A 17,258-nucleotide genomic window follows, 5' to 3' on the forward strand; every position below is an offset into this window, starting at 1 on the left:
AAAAAAGCTATTCTTTTCTTTACAACTAAGCACATATAATCCCACATTCTCACAAATAACATAGACGTGTCTTTATAAATATGACTGTAATAAGAATCGAGGGAAATTTGCTTAATTGTAATGAACCAAAAGAAAAAGGTTAATATGCATTCTCTTGAGTGTTTGGAAATTAGAAACGTAATTGTATGCTACCCAGAATAAACTATATTAAACTAGAAAAGCAAATGTTAACAACCATTTTCAAACCTTTGCTTTTCAAAACTATTTTCCATTTTTGTTATTCTGTTCAATGTGGACCCATGGAGATGATGAATTGTGGTTCTGTTAAGCTAAAATTTCATAATCAAATTTCTTTCCTTTACGCAAAAGTGCCATAAATGTAATGCAAAATATATTACTCTTGAAAATCACATTTATACGTTGGTACAATCATAAAAACATTTCGAAGGTTGTTGACATTTCTTTGTTTACATTTACTTCCTTTCTGTCGAATGTAAATTAAATGATTCTGTGTACCCAGTAATTAAATTTCTTATTTCAAAACACTTGAGGGAATGCGTCTTTATTTCACATGGCGTTGCTTTGTTGTACCGTGTTTGTTAGTTAAATACCAGGCTGGTTAATCCAGAATAAATGTAGTGTGATCAGTCAAAAAGCCACCGGGCTCTTACTGATGAATCTCTCTGGTTAATGGTAATTATCGACAGCAGAAAAGTAAAGAAGCGTATTTTGAGTTCAGTGGATCGATCCCACTTTGGCTGGTTAGCTAAATCTAATTCACAAGAACTTGCTTCTCTGCATAGTAAAAAGAAGTGAAAGTTTACTGTGAAACAAACAAATCAAGGATTCATTGGTGTCTGCGGGAAAAGAAAAAATAACGTGGCTGTAAGGAAAACAGAAATATCCCATGAAGCCAAACTGGTCGTCACATTGAAATAAGGTCCTGCAAAAAAATGGGTTCTTACCTCGTTGGTGTTCCAGCGATGTCTCTCCTTGGGCAGGGAGGAGCATTTGGGAAGGCATTCCAGAAGCTTCTTGGGCAAGTAGATCTTCAAATGTCCATGTTCATCTGTGAACAACATTAAAAGGTTACACTTATCACGATAAATGAAACGTTCAAATGTAAATGTCAAATCAGGGCTACGACATAATAAAGAAAAAAAGTGATATTTAATAACTCGCTTAATGCGAAATACATAACGATAATCTTAAATTTGTGGTTTGTTAAATTCATATAAAACAACATATGTTGCTCATTCTTTCAGGGAAGATAAAGCATTGCAGCTTCTGATAGAAAACAGTTTCTTCTCATAATTGATATGCGCGGACCTATTTATCAAAAATGTGTTTTATGTTCATTCTAAAAGAAATAATCCGTGAACATGTCGTTGCTAGTGCCAGCCACATGAAAGCTCTCTACTTAAAGATTCAATCATTTCTTGGTCAATTACAATGTTGTTTTAATTCAATGTCACTGTGGCTCAAATGGACTCCTTTAAGAAATATGCCATGCCCAGCGTTAAGTTTTTTTGACATGCATTTGAAAAAAAGCAAAGCTATAAAACAAGCACGAAACAAGCACAAAGAGGGAGCACTCAAAATGCAATGAACAAAATAAAAAAAACGAAAACCTCAAGATGTTACAGTGAAATGAAAAAGAACATATTTGGAGCACAAGGCGTGCGAAACGCTTTCATCCAGAAATGTTGTGATTTTGTTTTCATTGAGTTTTTTTTTTAACACTCTCGTTCTCATTCTCTCTCTCTCATTCTCTCTCTCTCTCTCTCTCTCTCTGTCTCTCTCTCTTATCATGCCAGAGTGCCTGTTCAAATACATAACAACAAAATTGGGCGACGGAGCAAAAGCATTTCAAGGTTATTGATAACCGTTTGCATCAAGGGCTCGGCCTTCTTAAGGAACTCAATGTTTAGCCCTGTGGGAGAAGGTAGTTCCACATTGCGTGCCGAGCCTGCTTATGGATTTAAAAAAGCAAGAGCGACAGACAGAAACAAAAGGAATAAGAGAATGTGAGAGCAAGTGAGATGTGTGGGAGCGTGTCTTCGGTAAAAGACGAGATACAGAAGTTCTTTCTGGCAGATCTGAGCAGGATGAACATCGTGTGTCCATAGAGACACTGCTTAGCAACCCCTCCCACTCCGGCTTTAAGGACAAACAGATAGCCAGGGGCAGAAAGACCCATAGAAGGGGTTCGATCTTCATTGTCACAATCTAATGCATATTGTTTGTGTTTTACCTGTGAATGAACTTAAAGCCAAATAAATAATTCAAATCCCTGAAGGAAATGCCAGAGTCCATCAAGAGAGAGGAACTGCAAACACAGTTCTCTTTCAATCTTCGATCACAACTCGTGGAAAATATGCTGATCATATAAACGCATTTAGTCTGTAACCTCGTGTCATGCCAGAGAACAATTATGTACCTCCTTTATAGCTCAAAGCTTAATGGATTTCTAAGTTGTGTTTCAAGTTTTAAATACCTTATCCAGACTGTACGTTAACTTATTGCACATAGCACTGGTGCTACAGCTCGACGCATCTCCGTCTCTTGTCTCATCATTTCTTGCACTCCACAGTTTAACATTTTATAGCACATGCCAAACAGTTGTATGCTATAAAGTATAAAACGTCTGTCGTCATCTTTAAAAAATCACAAGTGCAGTTTATCACACGATTAGAAAAGTAAATGACAAATGACATTAACGTTACATACAGATTACAGATGGATAAATTAAGGCCATATCTTTTTTTAGTTTACCTAAATTAGTTTGCATTTCTAAGTTCTGCACTTTAGGAATACATTTGTTCAGATAAAAATACTGTAGTATACAATACTATAGTAAACTGCAGTAAAAGTCCTAGATGCTATAGTATTTTTAATCTTCCTATAATATGCCAGTTTTACAACAGTTTATCAATATACTACAAGTTTACTACAATTATCTATAGCAAATGCTATAGCATACTTCAGTGTGTTCAGATTAACAGGACTTTTATTTTGACGGGTCGTCGCGAAGGCGTTTGAGTTTCTGTGGTTGACTGTAGCTTTACTCGAACTGTGAAATGCGTGCAAAATAAACTCTCAGATAATCTTTATTAAATTTACTATAAAAATCTGTGTGCAAAAAATAAGCAAATTACAAAAAGGATAAGTTAATTTACTTAAGAAACTATGTGCAAAAAATTGCTACAGAATATTAAATCAAATTTACAAACAAACTATGCAAAAATAAAGCAAAATAGGCAAAAGTAAATTAAGTAAATCCTACTAGTTGGTTCTTTTCCCAGTGTATTTCGCATATCTTATAAAATGAAGTAAATATTATTAAATTTAATATAATTTAAGTATAAATGACCTATAAAGCCAATTTGATTCAACTTCTTAACTTCTTTCCTCCAAGTCTCTCGCTCACGGCAACGGTCACACTAGAATCTGATGACCCCCTTCTAGAACCCCTCACATTATAAGTCGGTAGATCATTTGCTTTATGCTTCAGCTAAACAAACAGGACAAAATACAGCGCACACGTGCATGAATAGACAATAATTCAGGATTAATGAGCAGAACCTCTTGAGAAAATGTTCTCTCTTTCATTCGAAGAAACTCAACCAGGATGAAGAATAAAGGAATAAGACACTGAGAAACGTATTTACGGGGTAATTAAGGCGAGTTTTGATATCCTTTCCTATTCTTTATTTTTGTCTAGCTTTGGCAGAACAAGCGAGTGATTCTGAAGACCGCTGTTCATTCTCATTGTTCTGCATCAAAGTAAGGGGCTTTTAAATTATGCTGACTTCGGCGACTGTGGCTTAACAGGCAAATTTTAATCACAAAGTCAGTCGCCGTCTGCCAAGCGCTGCCTTAAGCGTTTGCCTTTCTCCCTATCGTGACTGTCCCCCAAGAGTAGCCAATAAGATGAAGGGGTGAGGGGGAAAGGCTTAACAACAAAGAAAATGAAAGAGTGAAGAAAGGGAATGCAAACGTCACTCATAAACGTGCACATGTGTGAATGTAGGTGGTGAAGTGAGATTGGAATAGAGTAAAACAGAGAGTAACACACTGTCACAGAGTTTCTCCAATGCTGACAAAGCATTGATGTAGTTCAATCACAGTCAATTTTACACCGTGTAAACTAACCAGAAAGATATTTTCTATATACTTAAGGATCATATTAAAGAATAATTATATTATTAAATGAAAATATTTACATATATATTTGTAAGGCATTCAGGCAATAATACGGTAAAGGACCTCTTCTCCCCGTTCTGCTCTGTATTGAGTCTTTAAATGTAACAGCATGCGTATGCGTGTCTTTTGTAGCCAGAAATTAAAAAGGAAAAAATTACCTTAAATACATTTAAATGCTTTAGAAATGCAAGGCTTGCAAATGAATAATGTTAAATCATAATTATAAACACTAAACTGATGCACTAAACACATTAATGCTGGAGATTACAGCAGTGAAATATAGAAACCAACATTTGTAATTTACATGTAAATGATATCACAAAACTTTATCCAGTTTACCGGAGCATAATAAAACGTATAGCCGCAACAATGCACTTAATAATAAATAGCATCATAACCCACATAAACATGAATTTGAGTCTTTATCTATTAGATTTTTTGCAAGCTTTTCATAGATAAATATCTATATTCAGTAGGGATGGGCCGATAACCGGTGCTTCTTTAACATTGGAAGCAGTTAACCGACATATTGGCCGATATACAGTATCTAAATATTAATATTACATTTCCAAAGACTGAAACAAAAGGCAAAAAAGTGAAAAACTACTTTCATATGAAAACATTGACTGCTAGGTATCCGTTAGTTCTCTTTTTTCCCTGAAAATGGTGTACCGAGCCATGTACAGAAAAAGACAGAAAGCATTCAGACAGCAATCTGATTCAAACAATATGCTTTAGTACCTATAATTTACACATTAAAAAATACTGTACCTGTACTGTACATCAACAATGTTTTTCTTATAGCAGTAAGTAAGATCACGACTGAAAGGCTGTACTGTACTGTATTTTAACTGTGAACAGCGTACAGCTGAAGAAATTTAACCAAAGGAAATCAGTTATGATTTAACGGCAATAATATATCGGACTAAATCTTATTATTGGCCAATAATGTATAGTGCATCCCTAAAATTCAATGCATAAAGACTGGCTGATCCTATATTCAGCTAAGAATACGGTTTTCATTCTTTTAATTTTCCAAGTACTTTCTGGCTACTTCATAGCGAACCCGGTCTGAGAAACGCTGGTGTAGACCAAACTATTTATTCCTTCAAGTTAACAATTACAGATGTTTGCACGCAGGCATATACGCTCTACATAATCAATAATGTATGTATTAAGATGAATCGTTCCCATTTCAAACACATCAAACTCCACTGGCATATGTAAACGCATTCACATTCCACGCGAACACCAATCAGCATTCAACACAAACGTCCCGCATGTGGCCCTTGTGTAACCGATGCCCGACTTTTGATCGGAGGGGATTTTCGTTGCTTTTTTGCCTTTGAAAAACAGAGCAGAAACACACATAAAGCCTGCCCTTCAAAGTAATGTCGAGGATCAGAGAATCCCATCTAAGCTGGGGATACAAAGGTATATCATAACTTAACTCTTTATCTACTCAGTGTAAAGAGCTATTTAAAATTCTCCAGAAACTCAAGGGCCCGACTAAAGAAGGGCCAATAAACACGTCTTTTGCAGAGTGCCACAGAGCCACTGTGAGATCCCACACTGTCAATAAGCAGCATGTTTGTACAGATCCCAAAAGTGGCTTTAAGTGACCCCAATAAGAACAACAACGATGTTGGCGACGGAACAGCCCCCAATGCTCCGTTTTAAAAACGGCTTTATTTTTCCCGACACTGTTTACATGACAAATCAGCTGAAACTTTATATAGATTACCATGTCCTTTTTCAAAGAGGTAAACCGATAAACAAGGATTTATAAACAACAATCATCCTCAAAGGTGTCAGCCAGTCCTGACATTTCTCACACACTTTGCTAATTCATAATTCATGCATTTTAATCGAGTGGATGGATTTAAATGGCAAAACAAGCTAACTGCGCAAAATGGGATCTTGTACTTTCAAATCTGCTGGGCCGCATTTCTGTTCTCCCCAAGCAAGCAGATAGAAAGTCAGTCTTCTTGTATGTTCCCTCTGAGGATTACCGCATATCTCCCCGTCTTTAATGACTACGCACACATACAGTACATCTCGTGCATGCACACGGGGAGCTCCGGAAACAGATGGAGCTTTCCCACTGCAAAGAATAGAAAGACAAGAATGGACACTTTCCACACCTCATCAGCCCAATGTCGGTTTCTAAGGAAAGTCTCTTTTCTTCATTAAATTGTCAGCTCTGACGGACAGTTTTTGTTTGCATTTGTTTATTCCACTGAACGTGCATATTCCTGCCGTAAACGTTTTTGTCTGCATTTGCGGCTTGGCGTACACGTCCCAAAATCCTTCAGAAACTCTTCAAAATAAGAATGTTTCGAGAACGCAATATGCTTTAGATGGCAAATTTGGAGCCTGTCTGAATATGGAGGGGTGACTTTTACAGATTAGATTCTCTCTACCTCATCATATGGTAGACATGAGTCTGCACAAGGGTGGAGTTTTGGCCATGACTCTTTGATCCCATTTTGAAGAGTGTAGGCTATATAGGAAATGCATTAAACTAGCTTGATATAATCACAGTTTTTGGAAAACCGCCCGCTCTTCTTTGCTCACACTGACTTAAATGGAGGTCAACTAAATCTGGACTATTCTCACACGACAGATAAGACCAAATAGTTAGAGGGCATCTGCAAAGGCAATACCGAGTAAACGTTATGGAGCGATGAGTTACGTCACTTTGTTTTGTGCTAATGGATCGAATTTTGGCCCATCTGTTATTTTCCAGAAATGTCTCACGAAGGAGCCCAGTTTGTCTCATGAGAAACGTTCCAGAAAACGTAGCCATTCGTAACTGAAATTAAACTTTTAGATTCTAATCCAAGCTAGCGCTCTACAGATTCCACTCATCAATTGATGATTTTTTTACTTTGCAAAAATGTCTAATATATAACAAAACACAAAAAGTCATATCCTCTAGTGAGATGAGCTGTCAGTTAATTATAAAACTTTGTATAATAAAGACTGAAAAATGCTGTGAAAAGCAACATTTACTGCTCCCAGTACAGATATTAGAGGGACGTCTAGGGAAATGTATGCTTTTTTCCTCCATTTTTTTAAAACAAAATTAATGTGACAGAAATAAGGGCTCATTGCGCAGTAGTTCCAAGCGGACAGGGAGAAGGATGGGACTGCATGTTAATTCATCAACGGCTCGGATAAACTTTTCTTCAAGTAATCCTCCCTCAACTGCTTTATTACTCATATGCGCTTGGAAATGCTTGTTGAAGGCAACTGGCAAAGAGGGAGGTCTTTTTCTTTTACATTCTGACTTTCAAGTGTAAGTGGAGAAACCTTTGATATCAAAAAGAGGAGCATACAGAGAAACGCAGGGGGTTGACATCCTATTTTACCGAGCTGGTTTTCCCAACTTTTATACTACAAGCCTTCTCCATTCGTCTCTCCAGAGACCTGTTCATGGGATGAAAATCAGTGGTATAGTTATCTATATGCTAATTTTTTATGGGATGAAAGGTGAATATTCAGATTCCGGTGAGTCACAACTGGTGTGTCTGAAACAACACAAAACTATTATACTGAAATACACAAATAAAGCCAATATGTTGGACTCCTATAAACATAAAATGTTAGTTAGTTAGTTGAAATTATACTTTAAATTAACTTTATTCAACTATGGGCAGTGGTTCCACATAACATAAATGTGTGATCCCTGCTCAAATATTGAATGTATGATGAACTAAACTTAAACAGAAATGTCCAAATAACTTGAATCAATTAAATTCATCCTACTAAAAGTTATTTAAGTAGAGAAAACATGATTCCATTATGTAGTATTTGCTTTATTTTAAATACGTTGCTTTTATTTTTTTTAAATAAAGCAACTTAAAATCTATTAAGCAGGTCCTCAACCCAGGCACATGATCTACACTTTACCAAAATGGCAACCTCCCAAAAACATCAACATACCAGAAATTATTTTAAATACAAACGTAAAAGAGTATTAAACATGAACAAATATCCCTGTTTCATCATTTTGATAAAAGATGCATAAATTAAAATGTTATTGCAACTTTTACTCTCCCTATTCAGCCCCGTGCAAAGCATGATGGGAATTCAAAATCATGTTCCTATTTTCTATACTGCTACTTTAATACAACTTAAGCCATTATGTATCTCAACTCAAACGGATTAAGTAAAGTGGTTTGAAATATTTTAATTTAAGTAAATTGAACAAGCATCAAATGTTTTTATCCACTCATTTTAAAATGTCAACATTTAGTTAGGCCAAAGCGTAACTGTTTTAAGTCCGTTTGAACATAAAACCTAATACAATGGTGTTAAAATAAAACATATTGTTTAAATAAAGTGAACGGTATCGGATTGTAAGGCACATAAGGCTGACGTCCCGAGAATGGCCGGGCCAATTTACCAGCGGCATTTGATAACCTATAACACACAGCCAAAAAGAATGAGGAAATCTCTTCATCTTTCTTCCATTGAAGCAAAGCATCCCCTTTCTGACCTTTTGTGCCACTTATTACAGGGGTTTGAACCCCACCATAATAACCTTCGACTCCTTAGGGTATATCAAACTCAGCCCAACAGCAGTTAATAAATCCACCAGCAGATAAAACGCCACATCTCCACCGTCTGCAGGGGGCGGGGGACTTTTTTCTGCACGCAATAAAATTTCTATTGAATTAGCAATGACTTGAAGGGTTGGACGATGTCAGTCAAATTGATTTAGTATCTACTGAAGTGTCTCAAGGTCACGGAGCTCGGGGTCGGTCCCCGTCCAGAGAGAGTCTGTGGCGTGATTGTTCTGGAGCAGAAGGTGTGGCCAGACCCCAGTGGAGCTCTTCGAGACTCGAGAAGAGAAGGAAGAGAGGGCTCCCGTGACCTCCAGCGCCGGTCCTTCTTCTCTGTGAATCTCAGTGCTAATCTGGGGTTTAGCGGACGTCTTTTAAAGGCTTGCCTGTGAAGGGACGTTTTACTGTATCTGTCATGGCAGCTTGAGCAAGCGTCACTTTAGAGAAAAGAGCAAAGCTTGTTTTAGGACGGGATAAAGAGGGCTGACAAAAACAGATCTCAAATCGATACTGTCCTCTTGCTTTTGTGCCACAATGATGGGATACCTTTCTTTACACACTGTTCCTTTTTTTCGTCCGCCTATCTTTGTGATTTGTGTTTCACCAGCACCATCTGAAAAAGCTTTGAGGTGATGTTTACCGAATTCTGAAAGAAGACGGACAGTGTGATTGCATACCGTGCTTCGTCATAACTCATTACGCCTATTTTAAGCACTTCGACGGGATGGCTGTGAGATTATTATCCTCGTATTAAAAACCTATAGTGACAGAGCGGACATAAAAAAACAAAGATGAGGACAAAGAATGAAAGGGAAGATGATGAATCTATTACCCCACAGGGAAACGGCCTGACTATGCTTCACATTTCCTCTTAACGGAGAATAATGTGCCGTCCTAGAGGCATTAAAGAAATCTCGCGTCCAGCCAAAAGCATGACATCATTTGGCGTACCGTTTAACCACCTTTTCTGATTCAAATGGGATCGGGGTTCAAGCGGTCAGTTTCAATTTCGGTTGTCCCTCCTGCTCCAAGATCAATACCAATCAAAGCCGTGATTGCTCTATTGTTCTGCGTAATACTACAGCTCCTTCACCGGCTCCAGACCTTCATCAGCATCAGCGGCCACATCTGCGCCTTTCAATAGATCATTCGCCAGATAGCAATCTGGTATTTGGCAAACGAAGACTGTTTACAGAATGGGGATTATAAATGCAAAGCTTCCCCTGTTCTTTCTGCACATTAAAAGGCTAAATTAATGTCACTGTCATCTCTGTGTGCGGGAAGCTGCGATCTGAAAAGTTTCTCCTCAAACCTTTCTTTCTGTTTGCTTGTTTATCGGAATCTAAGGTGGAGATGCATTCATAAGAAATGCATTCGCTGGTGATTCAGAATAATGCTCCACGTAACGTAAAAGAGATTTAATGTTTACGACTCTTTAAAGAGACGGCTTAATGTTTACTTATGTCTAATTGAAGACATTAATGATAAACGTTTCTATAATATAAAAAATTTATTGTGCAAAGGATGGAAATGTATTTTAAATATTCATTAGATAGCAAATAGTCACATACACTGCAATACTTATACACATGAACATTCAGAGGTATACCTAAAGCAATAACTAATTATATAGAGGCACGCTTTTGACATTCCTTTGAATTATAAAACGCTATAAATCAGTGTTTTTCATTCACGGGGGCCAGGACTCACTACACTGATAGAACAAATGGTCAGAAAATATATCCAAGCTGTCACTGGGGCGGTACCCTTTAAGGAAGTACTAATATGTACCCCTGAGGTACAAATATGCACTCTTTATGTGCAAATGTGTACTTTTTGAAAGGGCGCAGCCCCGGTGATAGCTTGCGTTGACTGTTCACTATAACTTATTTAAAATAAAACTAAATGAGCATTAAAAAGGCCAAAACAACTAAAAATGAAGATGCTTATAAATATAAATAAATGTCTAGTTATGCAAAACTCTACAATAGGAGAGATTTTCAATTTAAATACTATAGATCATATAGATAGTTCATATAGACCACGGTAAAAACAGGAAAATAGGAAATACATAGCATACAATGGGCCATATGATTTCCGCAATGCCGAAAATGTGGAATCCAGGCATTAAAATGGAATTTGATATAACAGGGATTTAGATCTACTTAATCAGAAAATAGCACTGAACAGATATTATGAATAAACTATTAAATAAAACAGATTTCATAGGGCCCTAAACACATGGTTCTATTGCAGAAATTGTTTTGAAAACGGTTAGGCCTTAAAGTCAAAAAGGCTGAGATCCAGCACACAAACAGGCAAACGCTGGCTTGAATAATCGTCTTACACCTGGACACACAAAAGCAACATGCAAATCCATGCAACACTGACTACCAAAGGCATTTCAGAGACACGAACAGAACAGTGGATATGAGAATGCTCAAATACACATGGACTCAATCATGCAAATGAGTGTATGAATACAAATGGATAAAGAGTTGAGCTATGCATACAAAATGCACTTTAGAGATCTGGCAAACAATTTGGTCCTGTTTGCTGTCCTGCCCAAGTACTCGCTCTCGTGTTCTCCATCACAGCGGTAAAAAATTGCATATTATCATTGCTATGCTCAACGGCTCCTAGTTAGAATCATGTAGTGGAAGTCTGAGTCCTTAAAAGCCATTTATACCGCGAGCAACAAAGCCACCAAACATATTGGAATTGAATAATCCGTAAGGGACAGGATTGCTGAACAACCTCCTTTCATCTAGGAATCATATCGTCGCATGTCTTCAAAAGCACAGAGAGCTGCCCTTCAAATGGAAGGTTATAGCTCCATTATAGCCAGCTGGAGAAACAAACGGGTTGTCATGCCGTGCTGGCTTGATCACGCCCGAAACTGAGTAAAGTGAATGTGTGCTGACATGCACAGATCAAGCGTGATGGTTATAAAAGGTGACATAAGCCGTCGCCAAGTGAAGTGTCACCGGATGCTCGACACGCTTGGCACAATTACAGCCAAACATTTTGATAGCCTGTGATGTTACGCTATCAAAAAGAAGCCTCACAGAGTTCAAACTCCTCCAAGACAGCAGGCCACTTCTGCGATAACCTCTCTGTTCATCCCCGGAGACCAGCGTCTCTCCGCTCTCTCCTTTGGCAGAGCGGTTCAGTCAACTGTTTGCTTCTCTCCAACATGAACAAAACCTCTCATTACTTGCTGGATCTCAATTAAATTTTATCTTACCCAATTTAGAAGATCTGTACGGCAGCAACTCCGCTCTTAATTGCGAGGGCATTTTCGAAAATAAAGCCCCGCCTGATGAAACGCTCAAGATACGGGATGCTGGCTTTGCCACGAGAAAGCAAATTAATACAATGTCAACCTTCCAGTGAAATACGACAGAGGATGATTCTCTCTTTGGTCCCCTTGGGCTAACAGCTTTTTGTCTAGTGACTCTTTTCCTAGAAGACATATTAAAGCATTTTAAAAAACACGCACAACATTACTTGTGTCAGAAAGAGTCTGCCGAGATCTGAACTGAAACAGACCTCATGAAAAAACGAAACAGATATAAACATATTCTAAAGAGACTTGATGAGTGGCTGCTTTAATAAGTGGGTGTAGTTCATCTGGGGGATCCACTGGTTGGGTAAAAAAAGGCTATGCTCAGTACGCTGGACACTGGGGAAGAGGAGAAGAACGGCAGACCAGGATTCCTCCCAATTAGCTCACTTCGACATTCTGGTTCTGTCCCAGTTGGCTCCCAAAGCTTTTCTTGGCTCAACAAAGCAAAAGAACCAGGCTGAAATGGGGCCCTTGTAGATGGCTGCATGAACTGGATCTCCTTTCATCCTCCCGTTCCAAGATATTCAAGACTCAAAGAATGCTTTAGAAAAACTGTTTTTATTTGACTATAACCATCGTAATATCCACTTGTCTACAATTACATTTAAACACAAAACCTAGATGTAAAACAACTACAGCTAAACCTTAGTCATGAGACGGGCGTGACGTGTATCCATCCAGGTGCTAATTACACTTCAACCGGCAACAAACGGCCAGCAGAGGTCCTGCCTCTTAGTCTCCATGTTAGTGTCTTTATTAAGTGAGTGACCTTGCAACATCCTCAATCATTCAGCAAAAACCCATGACGAAGGCTGTACAGAGAGAGATGGAAAGAGAGGCAGACATAAAAAGGCGAATCGGGCGGTGAACACACCCACGTCCACACCCACACAAGCAGACGCCCGGGCAGTGCTCAAAGAGCGCCGTGCGTTGATTAGCCATGACAACAAGCTTCTGCTTCCAAAAATATGCCGCTCGTTCCGAAGCAGCACGGCCATGCATGAATAAACATCATCTGTAATGGGGCTGAATGAAAAGGAGACGCTGGCCTTTTTTAGGCTGAACTACCGAGAACAGCCTCTACCCCTCACTTCTTTCCCTCATGTCTGCCTCCGCTAAAAGTCACATAGTAACTGAACATTTTACATATTGCTTTGATAGAATTCTATACACTCTTGAACCTGGTAAACACACCGGAAAACCCACCACTGTTGTGCTACGAAAAAGGCTTTGTGATCGAAACTGTGAAGTTTTACAATAATTAGCTCTTTCTTTGGTTTGGGCTGTGGTTGTACTACAAAAAAACCCTTGATGAACTATAGGTGCGGGAATAATGAGGTTAAATGTAAACGAATGGGCGGAGAGAATGAATCATATCATATACATATCATAACGTTGTCATGTTTTGAGGGATGCAGTGGAAAAGGAAGCCGGCTGTCTTACTGTTGTTGTCTGTGTCATCGCTGACACTCTTAGGAGGAACGTGGCCGGTGTAACCGACGGCGGTTCTGTACATTCGATCCGGATTACGTACTTTCTTCAGTCCTACAGGGGACACAGTGGGGGAAGGAAGAGTGAGGGGAAAAGTTGGGTTGGTACACATATACAATGCCCTTTTATTCATAAAGAGGTCTTTAACTCTTGCTTTCTGAATTATTTTTTTAGAAGCTAGTGAATCTGCATGACCCCACTGCCCCGCTTTTCATTGATAGTTTTGTTGCCATGTGCCAGCATAGTCAAGCCACAACTGACTGGTACGACCACCAGAGGTCGAAAAGTCATTTCAAATCACATGCATGTTTCATTGCTCGATGTGACATGTTAATGAAGCGTAAGGACATAAAAAATGACAGAAAACCATCATGCTTGCCTACAGCCACGAAGAGCTTTGCCAGCATCCATGTGTTCCATATGACTCCTATGTATGTGAGCAAAAAATGGACGACATCGAGTTCAATTTCTGTTTAACAGCTTTCTGAAATCTTAACATTAGCACCACGAACGATGATAACAAAACGACTGCTTAAGTAAACACCTGCATTAAGTGAAATAATGTCTAATGCTATAATTCTGAAGGACAAACAGCACCAAATCCTTAGACTTTAGCTAATCTAACTTTCACACTATCAACTCTTTTATTTTATCTTGTTGTTACCTAAACATTGTTGAACTTCACTAATCCTTTACAATGACCCTTGAATAGTGACGGCTGGATTTAATAGAGGGTTTACTCGAGAACTGGCAACACTGGACCTCTACTTCCTGGCGAAATCAATCCATAAAATCAATTCATTAGGGTCTTTGTCTTCAGAGTTCAAATAGAAATATCTTTAGATAGAAAGAGAAAAACACGCTTTCCTTTTATTATGTGATATCTACCCATGTTCATTTAGCCAGGCAATACATCAGACGGTCTAGATAGTTCTTCGCAACAAGATTTGTCTGGCAGAGCCAGTAGTATCAGTTGTATTTTCCTACAAGAGTGCTGCTGTTAGTATTGCCAAACACGGATCAGAAACACCCGAGAGCTTCAATTTATGTAATACCACACCATGAGATTTCACTTCTCTGATAAATTAGAGAAACCTAGATTTGATGAGCAACCAAATACATACAGTTTAGCCTACACAGCCTGCCGTTCTCAACAAAGTACAGGCAGGTAAGAGCATATATGCGAAAGAACAAAATACAACACAGATGCAACTGTCTTCGAGACGAGAGACTGGCTCCTTCACTTTCTATGCAACAGAAACATTACAGAATAATATGTAATGAGAGAAACATATTCTCCAGTGGTTCTTGCCAACATGAACAGCTTACATGGAAGGATGTGTCCTGTGTAGAGGAAGAGAACACAACTGATACAGGAAGCTTGCAGGAGCCGAAAACTGTCAGATACAAATGCATGACACAGTTTTAGGCTGTTCAGGTCAAAAGAGGCAATGTTTTCTCCTGTTCCGTAGCAGCTCAAATGGGTAAAAATAGCATGAGATCTTTCTCTCCCCAAATTTACTGTCCTTTATGACACATATCTTTCCAAAAAAGAAATAGCACAAGAGCAAAGCATTGTTTTACACGACTGGACTTAAATAAGCAAAATTTGGAAAAAGAAAGACTATGATACCTTTTTCTGGCCAGGTCATCTTTCCCGGCAACAGCAAAAATGAAGATATCCACCAAAAACCACAAAAAATGTGTGTGTATATATCCAAAGTTGTGGGTAAGAAATATTTCTTTCTACTTGATGTTCCTGTATGTCCCAGTGTTCACAAAAGGGAAAAGCACACATGCACACTGACCGTCCCACGCAGACACTCTGCACAGCTCACCCTAATCACAAAGGGCAACTTTGTCACTTTGATGGAATTCTTTAATAGGCAGGCTTGATTATCATTCTTACTTTCAAAGTGTGCGTGTGTGTGTGTGTGTGTTGGGGTAATTGAGTTGGACAGCTCAATACCGCCACCCTGTGGCCCCTATGACCTAAACTGACTTGACTGACAAAGTAGTTGAATAAATAATTCAATGTTGACAAACTCGTGGCTGTAATTTTAAGCTATTCCAGACCCAATTTTCCTACATAACTCGACAATCAGCATTGTTTCAGATATGCAAACTAATCAATCAAGAACGTGACACTTAATTAAAAGTAATTCGGTATCATTTAATCCTAAAGAATGTCATTGATGTATCCACTTTACATAAAACAAGATCAACGAGCGACGTACAAAACGTTAATTTTAAACACGGAGCTCGTGCAAAATGAACTTTTGAAAGCATGCCAGACAAAATACAACTATCTAAAAAAAATGATACCGATTAGAGAGCTTAAATTGAAACACAGATTTAGTTAGCGATCATCTTCTTAGAAGAGAGGAAAAACGTACCTTTCATTTTGCAGCCTCATTAAAATTCCGCTTCAATTTGTATCGCGTCCTTTCCCAATTCGAAATACTGTTAATATCTTATAAGCGCCGACAGCTTCAAAACAGGAGCGGCAAACCCTTCGTTATTCTAGGGAAAATATTCCTCACAAGACTGAAGCATCGAGCAGCTGTCGGTGGGTTCAGTCACTATAAGGGGGGTTCTGGTGGGGGTGGAAAGAAATCAATCACGTTTTAGAGCATCACCATAAATCTGCATTTATCGCTTTTGGAGTTAAAAGCGTCGCCCTGTTCAATGCTAAAGAAAAACGAAGTAGTTGACCGCATTTGACTTAACGGAGATCGTTTCCCTGCGTGTTTGTCAGCCCACGGGGAACGTGGATGCGGTGTGGAGGAATCCCACTCTGAACCATATGCGAGTCATTTCACGCGTTCATCTCGTCTGATGCGCTCATGTGCGCGGCTCAGTTATAAAACATCTTCTCTCCGTCTAACGAAGGCTGTTCCTTTGCTTGACTTAGATGCGTGTCACTTTCAAAAACCTCCATGCGCGCTTTGAGATGAAAGGAGTCACCTTACAAACGTAGCCCGTGATTACCTAACTCCGTTCCTATTATTTTAATAGCTGTCTCAGAGATGGCTAATCCCATCAGCGCTTCAGCTTTTCGTGACAAACATAAGGCAAGCGAAAATGTCACTGACTTTTCCCGGCGCGCCCACCCGCGCCTCCCTATCCTCATCTTCATTATCTGGACCTTGATGCTGCCAAACTTGCGAAATGAAAAATAATAATCTTGTTATTTCTCTCTTACCTTCCGGCTTGTTTTCGGCAGCCATTTCCCCTCCGCGCGCCACATCCTCCTCCTCCTCCTCGCGACCGGGGGGGTACCACGCGCGTTCACGGCGAGGACGCGGCTCGAGGAGGGGGCGAGAGGCAGGAGGCGCGTCCTTGAATGTGCGCATGCCATTGGCCACGGGGTGATATAAATGACAAAGGTATTTTCGGTGATGCTTAATGAATTTGCGAAATCATTCCCCCTTTTATCCATCCGCTCCATCCTATTGGCGCATTCGTTTTATTCAGTAGACACCTTTAAAATCAAGCCACCAATGAGCTTTTCTTGAATGCGAGGCTGGGATTTAGGGGGAAACCATAGATCTGTGTTATGAAAAACAAAACCGATTTACAAGAAAAACAAAAAAACGCGTCTACAGGGTTTCAAATATTATGGATTTAGATTTGATACC

General features: G+C 39.0%; 1 protein-coding gene across 1 annotated transcript in view; it reads right to left on the bottom strand.

Moving 5' to 3' along the window:
• camta1b (calmodulin binding transcription activator 1b) overlaps nt 1-16,879 on the bottom strand; it is a gene marked incomplete at its 3' end in the record, with an annotated part of 228,930 nt that extends 212,051 nt beyond the window's left edge. The window contains exons 1-3 of the mRNA XM_079482727.1: nt 16,823-16,879; nt 13,570-13,671; nt 966-1,069 (exon numbers count right to left, since the gene is read on the bottom strand). Coding sequence (XP_079338853.1) covers nt 966-1,069; nt 13,570-13,671; nt 16,823-16,847 — 231 coding nt within the window. The 5' untranslated portion in view covers nt 16,848-16,879. The remainder of the gene's footprint in view (nt 1-965; nt 1,070-13,569; nt 13,672-16,822) is intronic.
• Nucleotides 16,880-17,258: the final 379 nt, after the last annotated feature.

The sequence above is a fragment of the Barbatula barbatula genome (assembly GCF_947034865.1).
Source record: "Barbatula barbatula genome assembly, chromosome: 20".
Lineage (NCBI taxonomy): Eukaryota > Metazoa > Chordata > Actinopteri > Cypriniformes > Nemacheilidae > Barbatula > Barbatula barbatula.